Raw genomic sequence first — 13,569 nt, 5'->3', positions numbered from 1 at the left:
ACACAGAATCTTAGAAGATGACACTGTACGCACCTGTTTGATCAAAACGAGAACCAATCGATCACCAGATTCTTTAGTGAGAAAATCTGGAGTCGTGAGGGGTGCCAGCCTGTCTATGTATTCTGTGCTCTAGTTTTTCTAATTTTTTATTATTATTAATTTACGTGCCTTGGAATATTTGTCCCTTCTCCCTAGTGTGCCGTGGTTGCAAAGAACCATTTGTTGTTTGTTTTGTTGGGTTCAAGTTGATCCACAGGGCCCAAGGATGGGCCAATAAGCAGTAGGGAAAATCTAGAATGGGAGTCAACAAAATACTGATGTTTCTAAATACACTATTAAATTTTGAGTACAAATTATAAATAAAAATTGCTTTGGTTTTGTTTGGCCTTTTTTTTTTAATTACAGATTTAAAACGAATTTTACGCATCTGTAAGCAATTAGCATATATTATTCATTTAATAAAATTGCCGGCGTATATTAAAAGAAAAACCTAAAGAATAAGGTTTTTTTACTGGACCTCATTGCATATCATTATTTATTAAACTAATAGTTTTATTTTTATTTTTTAATTTTATTATTTAATATTAAATTTATTTTTTATTGAGTTATATTATTCTTATTACACGGATTATGAGTTTGACAAGTTAAAACTAAAGGAGGAATAGTATTTAACAAGTTTACTTAAGTTGACTCGAATCATTTTTTATATTTTTTAATTGATTTTTTTTAATTTCAGCATTTAATATTAAATTGGCTAAGAATAAAGTTTCATAATTTATTTTAATTTTTTTATTTAGAGATATTATAGTCTAGTGATCAGCGAGTTTTAACTTTTAAAATTTAATTAAATCGAGTTTTTATTTATTTATTTTTTTGACATAAACAGGGATATCATATATTTGTTGTATGTAGATGTAGAATGAAAAAAAATTAATTTATATAAAAAAACAGGTTGAAGTTGAATCGCAGATATAAACGGGCACAAATTATTCTCCGTATGAATGAATGATTATGAGTGATTGTAATAAAGAAACGATATAATAACCACGTGGACTGTCATGGTAGGAAGTAACAAAAGATTTGATAGAAAAATTGAAAGACGAAAACAGTGCGTTCCAAGTTAAATCAATTCTAGCCGTCAAACGGATGTCCAATAACAACAATTATATTCGTTAATTTTTTAAAACTTAAAGGTGTCGCCATCACACTGACAGCCTATTTCTCCTGATGTAAACCTTGGTGGGCAAGTTGGCTGATTCTGGACCGTCCATGCCTCACCTCTTAGCTCCAACTAGATATTTGTCTTTGCATTTTATTTGTCCTTTTTCATAGATTTTATAAATAATTAAACTCGAAAGGAATCAAGTAATAAAAAAAAGACACCAGGTGTCATTTTTATTGTTTTTATAATGGAGATATCATTGTTTACCAACTTGTACAGAAGTTCAATTAAGAAGGATATCTTTCCAGATATAGTATGTAAATCACATGTTCACGTCTGAACCATTTTTTTTTTATTTTCTTTATATTTAATTTTTTTTTTTTTTTTTTTGTAGTTTACTTGGATCCATGACGGTAGATATTAAAAAGAAAACGAAGAAAGAGAGAGAGGAACAAATTCAACAATACACACAGAGCCCATGGAGGCTCAATGACTCGTGTAATCTTTTTGAATTTCTTATCTTGTTGTTTATCATTTCTTTTTGTTATGGAGGCTCGATATTCCTATTTACTATCTTATTTTATAAGAGTACTAAATTCTTGCCTTAATGAATAATTATATAGGTTGCATTTGGTACGTTGAATCTTATATTTCTTTTCAACCTAACTAACCCGTCAAACTATAATTAATTATTAGAATATTATTATTTTATTAATTATTATTATCTGGCTAAAAATAAAAATTCTTAAATTAAAAAATTTTGATATTTACGTTTTGTTTGAACAATCATATACACACATTACATGTGCAAAAGCCAACATTAGAAATCGATTTGGCTATAAAATTATCTCTTGGTAAAACATGTATAAACTTTTCAATAACAAAAAATATTAGATTCTATGATTAATATATATATATATATATAACTTGATAATTAAAACCGCACACGAGGGAGGAGTAAAATAGAACATCAACCATCTACGTGGTGGTCCAGTAGTAAAAGCTTGAGACCATGATGTTTGCTTTCTCTGTGGTCTCAGGTTCGAGTCTTATAGTTATTTATATGATGACCACTGGAGACTTATATGATCGTTAACTTCAGGGCTCGTAGGATTAGTCGGGGTGCGCGTAAGCTGACCCGGACACCCACATTAAACCAAAAAAAAACAAATAGAACATCAAATTAAGATATTAGAAAATATTGGGTCGTACTATCTGAAATACTTAATTATTACTGGCAACAAAACATGAAGTAAAAAACAAGGTATATTTGGTCCATTTAACATAAATAACGGTCATAGTTACATGAAAAGAATATGTTTTTACTTCCCCTAGTATGGATGTAATCCCTCCTACTTTAAAAGGTTTAATTTCTAGAAATTTAAAATTTCTGAAATCTTAATATTTTTTAACAAATCAAATTAACACATATTTTTAGAAATCTATGATTCTTGAATGGAGGGATTTGAGATGTCTCCACACTAAACTTCGTCTGCGTATGATACGGGAATGAAAAATAAATAAATTTGGGTGCTGATTTATGGTTAGTTGAATCATATATGCCAATCAGGTAAAAATAAATAAATCCCAGCGATGATTGGATTGTAAGTGTATCAAGAATCTGGTTTTTAATATATCCATTTCTTTTTTATAAAATTATAAAATTGAGTTGTTTGATTTCATGATAAGAAAATAGAAATTAAAAAATTATTGTTGTTGTTGTTGAAATTAAATTATAAAACAGTTTTTTATAGTTAAATTATATGTGAGATTCAGTTGTGTTTGTGGTTTGTTGAGTTTTGTAAACTAATTAACATAAAGTAATTTAAAATGAAGTTTTAATATGATTTAAAATTCATAAGAAAAATGAGAATTGTTCTTAAATAAACTTTGAATAACAAAAGTTTAAAACTCAAAATAGCTTCGGATTGAACAATGTATCAATGAGCTTGTTAATATGAACTTTGAGTTTGATTAATGAAAAATATTTGTTATCAAGTTCTTCTATGATCAATAATTGTTTTTAATCCATTAATTATTTTAATTTATTAGTCAATGCATTAATTATATGATGAAAATTAATGTTATTAATTATAAGTAATTTATGAATTATTAACATTCATGAATATATTTCATAAGTTTATATATTTATGAATATAAACATTCATCAAAATTAATAAATATGAATTAATTATAAAGATTGATTAATTATGAAAGTTATATATATGAACATCTCATGAGAAACTAATGTTTTGGTTCTAAGTATTGTAAGTATTTTACACTAAATGGGAAGTAATAAATTATTTTTTTGGTTAAGTATTTTGGTTGTGTTAGTAGTATTCAAGAAAGAATAATTTATCTCGATTTTTTTTTGTATATCATTAACAATTAATTTTTTAATTTGATTTAACTTTGGAATTCAAAAATAATAAAATATTTGAATGAAATCTAATTATTTCAAAATTATATATTCCCGAGGATGAGTTGAAGACAAAGACAATATATAACCTATACATGATTTGTTTTATATTAAAAATGGATTGAGATTAACAATTAGCAAAATAATTAGAATAGCATCATCCTATAATTAAATAAATAATCGTCATTAAAAAGGTTACCATGTGAGATGACTGGACGGGAGTTTTTTTTTTTAAAATAAAAATAAAATTGAAAGAAGATATCGTGTTCCATGTGATGCTTTTAAAGGAGTGTAAAATTTTACCTTTCAATTGAAGAGTATGCATGAATCAGCACTTGTTCAAGTGTCATCTCAAGTTAATTGAATGACTATGAGATGACATGCCTGCGTGTTGCCGCGGGCTATAAAATAAATATATTTGATAGCGTTATAATTGTGAATCAGCGCTAGATAAGTAATAGAAATTAAAGGCATGATGGAGCAAATATTTCATGACGAAAAAAAATTTGTGTTGGTGATCCAAAACTTAGAGACCAAACAAAATGATTTGTAGTAATTTACAGTGTTTTGTGAGGAAAGATACAGTGTTTTCGCCACATGATTTAGCTTTTCAGTTAATAAAAAAAAATTACAAAGCTAAATTCTCTACCAACTTAATATTAAAAAAAAACCAACAAAGATAATTTTGGAAGGAAAACAACCCATGAGAAAAAACATTGTAGCAATTGACAATGTTTTGTGAGGAAAACTATAACGCTTTTCCCAATAAAATAAAAGAAAAAAACATTTAGAGAAATATTGTAACAATCCACAGTGTTTTGTGAGAAAAACTACAACTCTTTTCTCATATGATTTAGTTTTATTGTAATTATAATTCTTAACCAACTCAATATTAAAAAAAAATCGACAAAGATAATTTTGAAAAAAAATCATAAAAAAATCACATGGAAAAACACTGCAACAATTCACAATGTTTTAAATAAAAAAATTATAAAGCTAAATTCTTAATCAGCTCAATATTAAAAAAAATATCAACAGAGACAATTTAAGAAAAAAAATAACAAAACAAACACCAAAAAAAGGAAAAAAAATCATGTTGAAAACACTGTAGCAATTCACAGTGTTTTGTGATGAAAGCTACTGTGCTTCCCCATATGATTTAGCCTTATTTGTAATGACTTGTAATTGTAATTCACAAACAACTTCATATTAAAAAAATATAATTGAAAAGGATAATTTGAAAAAAATTATCAAAAAAAACCATGTGGGAAAAAACACTTTAGCAATGAACAATAATTTTCAAAAAAAGTTACAGTGCTTTCCTCCCATATTGTAACTGTAATTTTTAACCAGCTCAATATTAAAAAATAAAATAAAAAAAAAGATAATTTTGAAGAAAAAAAATCACACGGAGAAACACTGTAGCAATCAACAATGTTTTAAAGAAAAAAAAATTACAAAACCAAATTCTCAATCAGCTCAATATTAAAAAAAATCGACAAATATAATTTTAAAAAATAAAGAAATAAAATAGAAAAATTAAGTGGAAAAACATCACAGCAATCCATATTATTTTAAAGAAAAAAATTACAAAGCAAAAATTTTAACCAGGTAAATATTTAAAAGGTAAAATCAACAAAAATAATTTTGAAAAACTAATAAAAAAAAAAAAGGGAAAAGTAAAAAACAAAGAAAAAAAAGAAAAAAAAAAGAAAAAAGAATCATTGTGGATTACTGTTGTAATCCACAATGTTTTGTGTGTGGGGGAACAGAAAATCCCCCACACGGTTTAGTTATAAATAAAGAAATAAAATAGAAAAACTAAGTGGAAAAACATCACAACAATCCACAGTATTTTAAAGAAAAAAATTACAAAGCAAAAATTTTAATCAGGTCAATATTTAAAAGGTAAAATCAACAAAAATAATTTAAAAAAAAAATAAATGAAAAAATAAGAAAAAATAAGAAAGTTAAACAAAAAATTGAAAAAAAAGGGAAAAGTAAAAAAAAAAAAAAGAAAAATCACTGTGGATTACTGTTGTAATCCACAATGTTTTGTGTGTGAGGAAACAGTAAATCCTCCACGCGGTTTAGTTATATGTATAATAGTCTGCTCCAATTTATTATCAACGAGAATGAAATTTTTGTAATTATCTCGACACAGAATAAAATCAATAAGCCAATTTAGACCAATATTGAAGGCTAGACCTTCAGAGGAAGATTCAGTGAATATTCATTTTTCTACTTGAAAAACATGTTCCCAAAAAAGTATTTTTCTTTCAATTTTGGAATATTCAACATTTCGAGAAAATATGAAGAGCCAAGACTACGGACTAAATCGATCCATGGTCCAAGGCGCAAAAATACGCAGCTCGTGTGATTTTGGGAACAATTTAAGAGAGTTCTTTTGTTTTGTTTAGAAATCATTAAGTATATTTTATTTTTTATGAAATTAAATAGAATCATAAGTGTTTTTGCAATTTAATTGCTCACCATTTAGAGAAGTTTGAATTAGTGGTAATAGTTACTTTATAAAATGATTTTTTAAAATATATTAAAATAATTTTTTTTATTTTTTAAAAATTTATTTTTAATAAATAATTAAAAATAATAATTCAGCCGTCACGGCAAACATTGCTTTACAGTAATAATATTAAAAAAAAAACTGGACCACAGGTATCATAATCTCAAAAAAGAAGTTGACTGTTGACCTGTATCGTAGCATGAAACAAGAGAGAAGATGCATGTTCAAATGTATATACATGTATACTCCCGAGGAGAAGATGAACAAATAATTTGAAGCAAAAAGAAAGGTAATTATAGGATATAAAATGTTGAACCGGAATTTCTATATTGAATGAAAGTGGAAAAGATTCCAATGTATAACATGTCTTCGAAAACAACTTGTGATTGTGTACTTCTTTAACTTAGTAGATGAAGTATAGTTTTTAAATCCGGTTTGGTGGTTGGTCTGGTTCATGACCTGTATTTTGGGTTTTGACGGGGTTACCTAGATCAATTTTTTTAAAAAAATTAAAATGACGTCGTTTTAGTAAAAAAAAAAAAATCAATGAATTGCAACCGAGTTTTTGACTGGATCTTGCCGGGTCACCCCAGATTTTGTCTTACTCTATTTTTTTAAAATTCAGGTCGGCCGGATCCATAATTAACCCATTAAAACGGGTTGAATTTCAAAACTATGAACTGAAGGGATCGATAATTTGACAGTGAATGCTGTGAGAAATGCTGTCTAAATATTAGCTAGGTCACTCTAAATTTTTTCTTGTCTTATTTTTTAAAATTTAGACCGACTAAATCCCAAATTAACCAAACAAATCAGGCTGAATTTAAAAATTATAAGCTGAAGGGATCGATAATTTGACAATAAATGCTGTGAGAGATGCTGCCTAAACATTAGCAAGTGCGGTAAGCATAATTGAGAACCAATTCTTTTTTTAAATGTTTTTTAAATTGTTTATTTTTTAAGTATCAAATTTATGTCTTTACATGTTCATGTGAAAAATGAAAAAATATATTATTTTAATATATTTTTAATTAAAAAAAATTTAATAATTTTTTTGTTATTCAAAAAAAATAGAAGTCATTTTTTTTAAATTACCAGCCAATCTCCTCTGCAAAAAATAGTCCTTTGCAAAAATTGGTCACAGACTAACTATTTTAAAAAATATAGCAAAACTCACTTTATCCCTCCTCACGATATCATCTCTCCTGTTTTTTTTTTTTTTTCACTATGCAAAACTTTCATTCCATTGTACACTCACAACATTCTAGTTATATTTTATTTTAGGGTCTCTTTAATTATTTTTTAAAAAATAATGACAATCTTATAAATATTTAAATAATTTTTGTTAATTTTTTTAAAAGATATAAAGTGTTATTTAAATATAAAATTGTTTGTAAAATGTAATTTTTCAAATTATAAAAGCACAGTTTAATTTAGATATCAGACTAAATGAATAAAAAAAATATAATTTTTTAAATTATAAAGATAAAATGTTTTTTATATATAAAATTACAAGATATAAAGTGTAATTTTTCAAGCTACAGAGGTAAATTGTAATTCGCATAAATGTAATTTTTTTAAAATCTCTTTTGTTAAATAAAATTCAAAGTTTCTCCTTTACAAAGACAATTTTGCAGAAAAGTGAATTAATTTTATTTTTTTGAGAAATGCCGGAAGAAAAAAAGAAGGGTGGGGGTGGCTTTTACTTTTCGATAAAAAGGATGGCCAGTTGATGATCCCTTTTCTTGACGTAAGACTACCGTGGAAAAATTACATCACTCCCCTCGTCTGTACAGTTTCCAGTCACCATAACATTAATTAATTTTGCTTTATTTATTTTCTAGGTGCTTTAACTGCATTTATTAATTTTGCAGACAGCAACGAGAGAGAGAGAGAAAAAAACTGACACGTTGTCAAAGGAGCAAACTGTAGAGTCGGCGAGCTCACGGTCTTACCGTAATTTTTAATTTTTTAAAATTATTTTTTATAAGAAATTTAAATTAATATTTTTTAGTTTTTTATACACTAATTTAAAAAATAAAAAAAATATTATTTAATTTATTTTCAATTAAAAAATAATATTTACCACCCTCCTCTTAAACATGCCGGTGAACTCACGATCTTAAAACAGTGGAGGTCGGTGTGAACACGTGGCGCAATTTAAGAACGGCAAAGATGAGATCCAAATCATCCGTGAAACGGGCCGCTCAGAACTCGAAAATCAGGTTCCTCGTACATGGTGGCAGCTGACCCGGATCCAAATTAAAACAAACATTAACAGAAACAAAAACACCCTTTAAGTAATAAAATGACTGGTTACCCGCATTCGCTGTTTACCCTTCAGAAGACACAGTTTTTTTAAAAAAAAATTTAGTGCATAATTCATACAAAAATATTTTTATTTGAAAATAAATTAAAATATATTTTATATTTTTTTATATCATCACTTTAAAATTATAAATGCAACTATTGGAATTCCGTTCGAAACCGCGTTTCATGAAAATTTAAATTTACTTTACTTAAAATTATTTTTTTAATATTTTTTTATCATTTTAATGTGTTGATATAAAAAATAAATTTTTAAAAAATATTATTTTGAAGTATTTTCAAGTGAGAAACACTTTAAAAAGTAACTGCTATTATAATCTCAAACACTTTTTTAATGCATGCTTGATATTATGGTGCAAAATACTTTTTATTTGTATGTCAATAAAAATAATTTTTTTAAAATTTTATTTTAGCACTTGAAAATTATCAAAAAAAAATACTAAAATACATTATTTTAATATTTTTTTAAGACAAATACACTTTTAAAATGCATCAAAATACAAATGAAAACACAATATTAAACAGACATTTAAAAAAGCCATAGCTTTTAGGTATGGATAGATTCTGAAAATAACATATGAAATGGTTATGTTATTATATTTTAAAATGTTATTAAACATTTAAAAACAACAAACATAATTAAAAACCAAAACCAGATCTAAATTGGTAATTTATAAAAAGTCACTTAGTGTGTTTTTTATATTTTTTAAAAGTATTTTTTATTTAAAAATATATTAAAATATTTTTTTTTAAATTTTTTTATTTATGACATTAACACATTAAAACTATTATAAAATAATAAAAAAACAATTTAATTTTTTAAATCAAATACACTTTTGAACAAATAGCATATTACTCTTTTAGAAGATGTTTGATGCGTGTTAAATTTTTTTTTAGATATTTTATAAAAATATTTTTAGCTGGAAAAGATTTCAAACTAATATTTTTTACAGTATTTTTTACAGTATTTTCTTATGATTTTGATGTTTTAATATTAAAAATAAAAAATATATATTAAAAAAAACTATTTAAAAAAACAATATGCGCAACAGTCCTCAACAACCACAACTGCATCTGGTTTCTAACAAAACTGGCTCCCGTCTGGGATATTTTTTTTAATAATAATAATAAAAAAAGAAAGAAAAAAAAAACAGACGAAAGCTAGCTCGCCTCGTGCGTGGGTGTCTCAGTGGGGTTTATATATAAGAGAAAGAGATAGCCTCTCCTCACTCTTCTTGATAAGTGAAGATACGGTTTGTACTTCGCTTCTCAGTTTCTCGCCGGATTCCATCTTAGGATTTCCAATCGAAAAACTGTTCATCAAATCTAACGTAAGTTCCTGCAAAAGTCTCTCTTGAAATTTGCATCATTTCTTGGATCTCACTTCCTTTTTTCCCATTGTTTTTCGTGCCGTAAACTGCGTTTTCCTATTCCTTTTCCGATCCGATTTTCATGGAAAGTAATGATTGTTTACCGGGATTCAAAGTTTTTTTTTTTTTTTTGATATATTGGCTTATTTTATAGTTGTTGTTTATTTTCTAGGCTCGTGTGAATTAAAAGGAGAGAAAAAGAACGCAAAGTCTTTAACCAGCTGCAGCAGATCTAAGGGAATTTGATTTTGTTTTTATAAGCTTCTTTTTAGCTTTTCTCGGACAAAAAAGAAGGAAAAAATGGGAGTGAAAGTTGCTACAACGACCTGTTTTCAATGGTCGCAGCCAATTACTCATCATTCACCATCTTCCTCTCAATCTCTAGCCTCTGCAATTTCATCTCCATCGTCTAAACGACAGCGTCGTTTCGATGGAACTGGAGGTTGTGTGCTCCTGTGCAGATGCTTACAGAGACTAGACCGACGGACTCTGTTTGGAACTCCATTAACAAAGATACAGAGGGCTCGTTCTTACGAGTTTCAGAAATCAAGAGGTCAGACTATAAAAAGAGCTAGCAGTGCTAGCTTGGATGCCTTTTCTGATGAAGAATTTTCCAAGAAAATTCAAGAACTGGCTCTCAGATTCCAGCTTTCCGACGACGATGACGATGGCAGTGACGCAGTGGATTCCGAATCAGAGATTCTTTCTGATTCTGGAGACAACTTTGGCAGTATTAATGGCGGGGACATTTATAGTAACTTTATCCGTGAAGATTCGTCAAATTTAGTGCAGGACCAAAGGCAGTTTCCTCTGGATTCAATGGAGCCTCCGTGGCCAGAAATCCGGCAAGAGCCACCAGATTGGTCAGGGAGAGATGATATAATTCCAGCAAGTATTGAACGGAAGGCGAATAGTGTCGACCTTCCACTTTCGCTTCGAATGATAAGGAGAAAGATGCAATGGCAAGAAGGTTTTAGAGAAGCAGGGGAATCTGCTTATTGTTCAGTGAAGAAGGCGTTTTCTTCCATGGTGTTCATAATTCGAGAACTTCACGCTTATAGTTTGCAAATGAGAGAGTTTCTTTTCACTGAAGATTTGCAAGGGATTCTTGCTCGTGTACAGAAAGAAATGCATGCTTCTTTCGTTTGGTTGTTTCAGCAAGTGTTTTCACATACACCTACTCTTATGGTGTATGTGATGATTCTCCTTGCAAACTTTACTGTACATTCCATGGCCAATAACGCTGCACTTGCAGCTCCACCAAATTCAGGGTCTTATGCAGCTACAACAGAGAGTATATCTGTCATTGAAACCCCAGACCAAAAGAATCAAAAGTTCGATTCTTCATCAGTAAAAATGTTTTCGGTATCATCTTCAAGTGGCAAAACAACTTCAATTGGGGGCAATAATGGCGGTGGCGGAAAGGTCCGGCCGCTCGCCAGTGGCACTGAAGGCGATGGATGGTTCGACCAGTCGAACCAAATTAGAACAATTGTCCCTGACGGGGCTTCTCAATTGTCATCTTTAGGGACATCAAGGGAGGCCGAGTCAGCATCAGAGCAAGTGAGTAGAGAAGAGGAGTTGAGTCTATGGAATTCAATCGTAGAGGAGGCTTCTAAAATGCAATATTTTCCATTGAGAGATGAATCCCTTGATCATGAGACCATTCAGAGATTTGTTTCACCTATTAACGCCAAGATCGAGGCGGATGATTATGCAGAGTATTTTAGAACAGATTTACAATATCAAATGGGGTTGTCTCAAGACCCTAAAAATCCTCTCCTCCTTGCCAATTACGCTCAATTCCTCAACATGGTCTTCCACGATTACGACAGGTAAAAGCTTACACCATCTTTGCCTTCCATATCTTAGTTCCTTCCATTGCAAACTGTAACTCCATTATTGTCAATGGAGACTTTCTCAGAAGCCAATTTGTCAAGTATTATGATATTTTAGCAAGTTGGGCACTGATCAAGTTTTTGAGTCCAGAAATTCATGTTAGGGTGTCAAGCACCGAGTCGGAATATCTCCTAGGTTTATTCTCCAACATTTTCCATTTCTAGGACGCTGCTTTAAATTTGACTTGTCGTCTTGTATATTTTTCTGTTCGATTCCCTTTCTGAATCCTGACAGGGAATGTGTGGTTGTAGTTTTCCCTTCATGGCAAATTATCATCTTCTGCGCGTGACCCTTTACGCGCTTGGCCATAAAGATCTTCAACTTGCGTGTAGCTTAGCCTGTTGACCTCACTTGTTGTTTATTTATATAATATTTCTGGGCTTGATCTTTTGCGAAGCTAGAGCTTTTACACAATTAAGTCAGCAAATTGGTTGCCGGATAACTAACCCTTTTCTTCATGTGTAAATTAACAGGGCAGAGGAATACTTTAAGCGAGCAATAGGGGCGGAGCCACCGGATGCAGAGGCATATAGCAAGTACGCAAGCTTTCTATGGCACGTGAGAAAGGATTTGTGGGCAGCTGAGGAGACTTTCTTGGAAGCCATTTCTGCTGACCCTACAAACTCTTATTATGCTGCTAACTATGCTCATTTTCTTTGGAACACTGGTGGAGAGGACACGTGTTTCCCTCTTAGCTCCCAAGATAATGCCCAAGAAGTCTAATAGGCTAAAGAGGAAAAAGAAAATAAAAAATCATGAAAACCCTCAGGCTATTTCTCATAACACCTCATCACAATTCCCTTTGTTTTCCACCCCTTGACCAAAAAAAAAATGCAGTAATTATGATATATCTGCCGGGAAACAAAGAGAAGAAAATGAGATTTTAAAAAAAAAACTTCCTTTGAGGGGTGGAGGGAATCTTCGGAAGGGGAATAGAAGGTGAATGGTGTGGGTGGGTAGTGGCCGGCGGTGTTTGGAAGCAGGGATGCACGTGACCATGGAGAGGATTAAGTGGTAATATGCACTTGAACGTGGCAGCATTAGCCTTTTGATTAGGCTTAGACATGTGTTTTTGCTCACGAGGACAATGAGAGGAGGGGTAGTTTCGGCTTTTAATTTTGCACAGTAGAGTATGTTTTTTGCTTTTTCTATTGTTTTTGGATGACATTATCATGTGGCAAAGTGTAATTATTCCGTTTGTCAATATATGCCATTTTAAATTTTAATACCACAATTAAGTCATCTATGAAATTTTTTTTTTATCTCAGCTTGTTTATTTTTATTTTTATTTTTATTTTTATATTTAAAAAATATTTAAAATATTTTAATTTTTTTTACATAATTTATATTTAAAAAATATTTAATTTTTTTACTTAATTCAAATTAATTTTATTAGTATTTTCAGATTGTTTATGTTATGTTGAAAATAAATTTTTTAAAAAATATTAATTTAATATATTTTTAAAGAAAATATATTTTAAAAAATAAATATTATTACATTTTTAGCTTGTAATACATATTTTATGCTGCACTCTTTCTTTTTCTATTTGCAATGCAGCGAGACAGGCCTAGAACTTTCTTGTCCTCTAGTTTTCGAAGCTTTGATGTATAGGAGTACCCGTTGTGTTTTTGATTTAGTGAATGTTTAATAATTGAGATTTAGCTCTTTTTTTTTCCCTAAAAAGAAATGAATAACGTGACTTGGTTGATTAAAGTTGTTTCTTGCTTTTGTAGTTTCACAATAAATTTTTTAAAATTTATTGTATTTTTTTAGAAGGCAAAAACTTATATATGAAGAAATTAAGAACTTTTGATGATTATATTATTTGGCTCTCTTTTCAGCCAAAGACTTATTCCCGGAAACAAA

At 29.3% G+C, this 13,569-nt stretch overlaps 1 protein-coding gene across 1 annotated transcript; it reads left to right on the top strand.

Annotated features, from left to right (window-relative positions):
* Positions 1-9,603: 9,603 nt before the first annotated feature.
* On the top strand, positions 9,604-12,936 carry LOC133680284 (uncharacterized). The gene is made up of 3 exons (XM_062103130.1): positions 9,604-9,764; positions 9,976-11,638; positions 12,176-12,936. The coding sequence occupies exons 2-3, from the start codon at positions 10,104-10,106 to the stop codon at positions 12,423-12,425; spliced, it is 1,785 nt and encodes a 594-aa protein (XP_061959114.1). The 5' UTR covers positions 9,604-9,764; positions 9,976-10,103; the 3' UTR covers positions 12,426-12,936.
* The last annotated feature ends 633 nt before the right edge of the window (positions 12,937-13,569 follow it).

The sequence above is a fragment of the Populus nigra genome, chromosome 19 (assembly GCF_951802175.1).
Source record: "Populus nigra chromosome 19, ddPopNigr1.1, whole genome shotgun sequence".
Classification (NCBI taxonomy): domain Eukaryota; kingdom Viridiplantae; phylum Streptophyta; class Magnoliopsida; order Malpighiales; family Salicaceae; genus Populus; species Populus nigra.
This window is presented reverse-complemented; position numbering and strand designations above follow the sequence as displayed.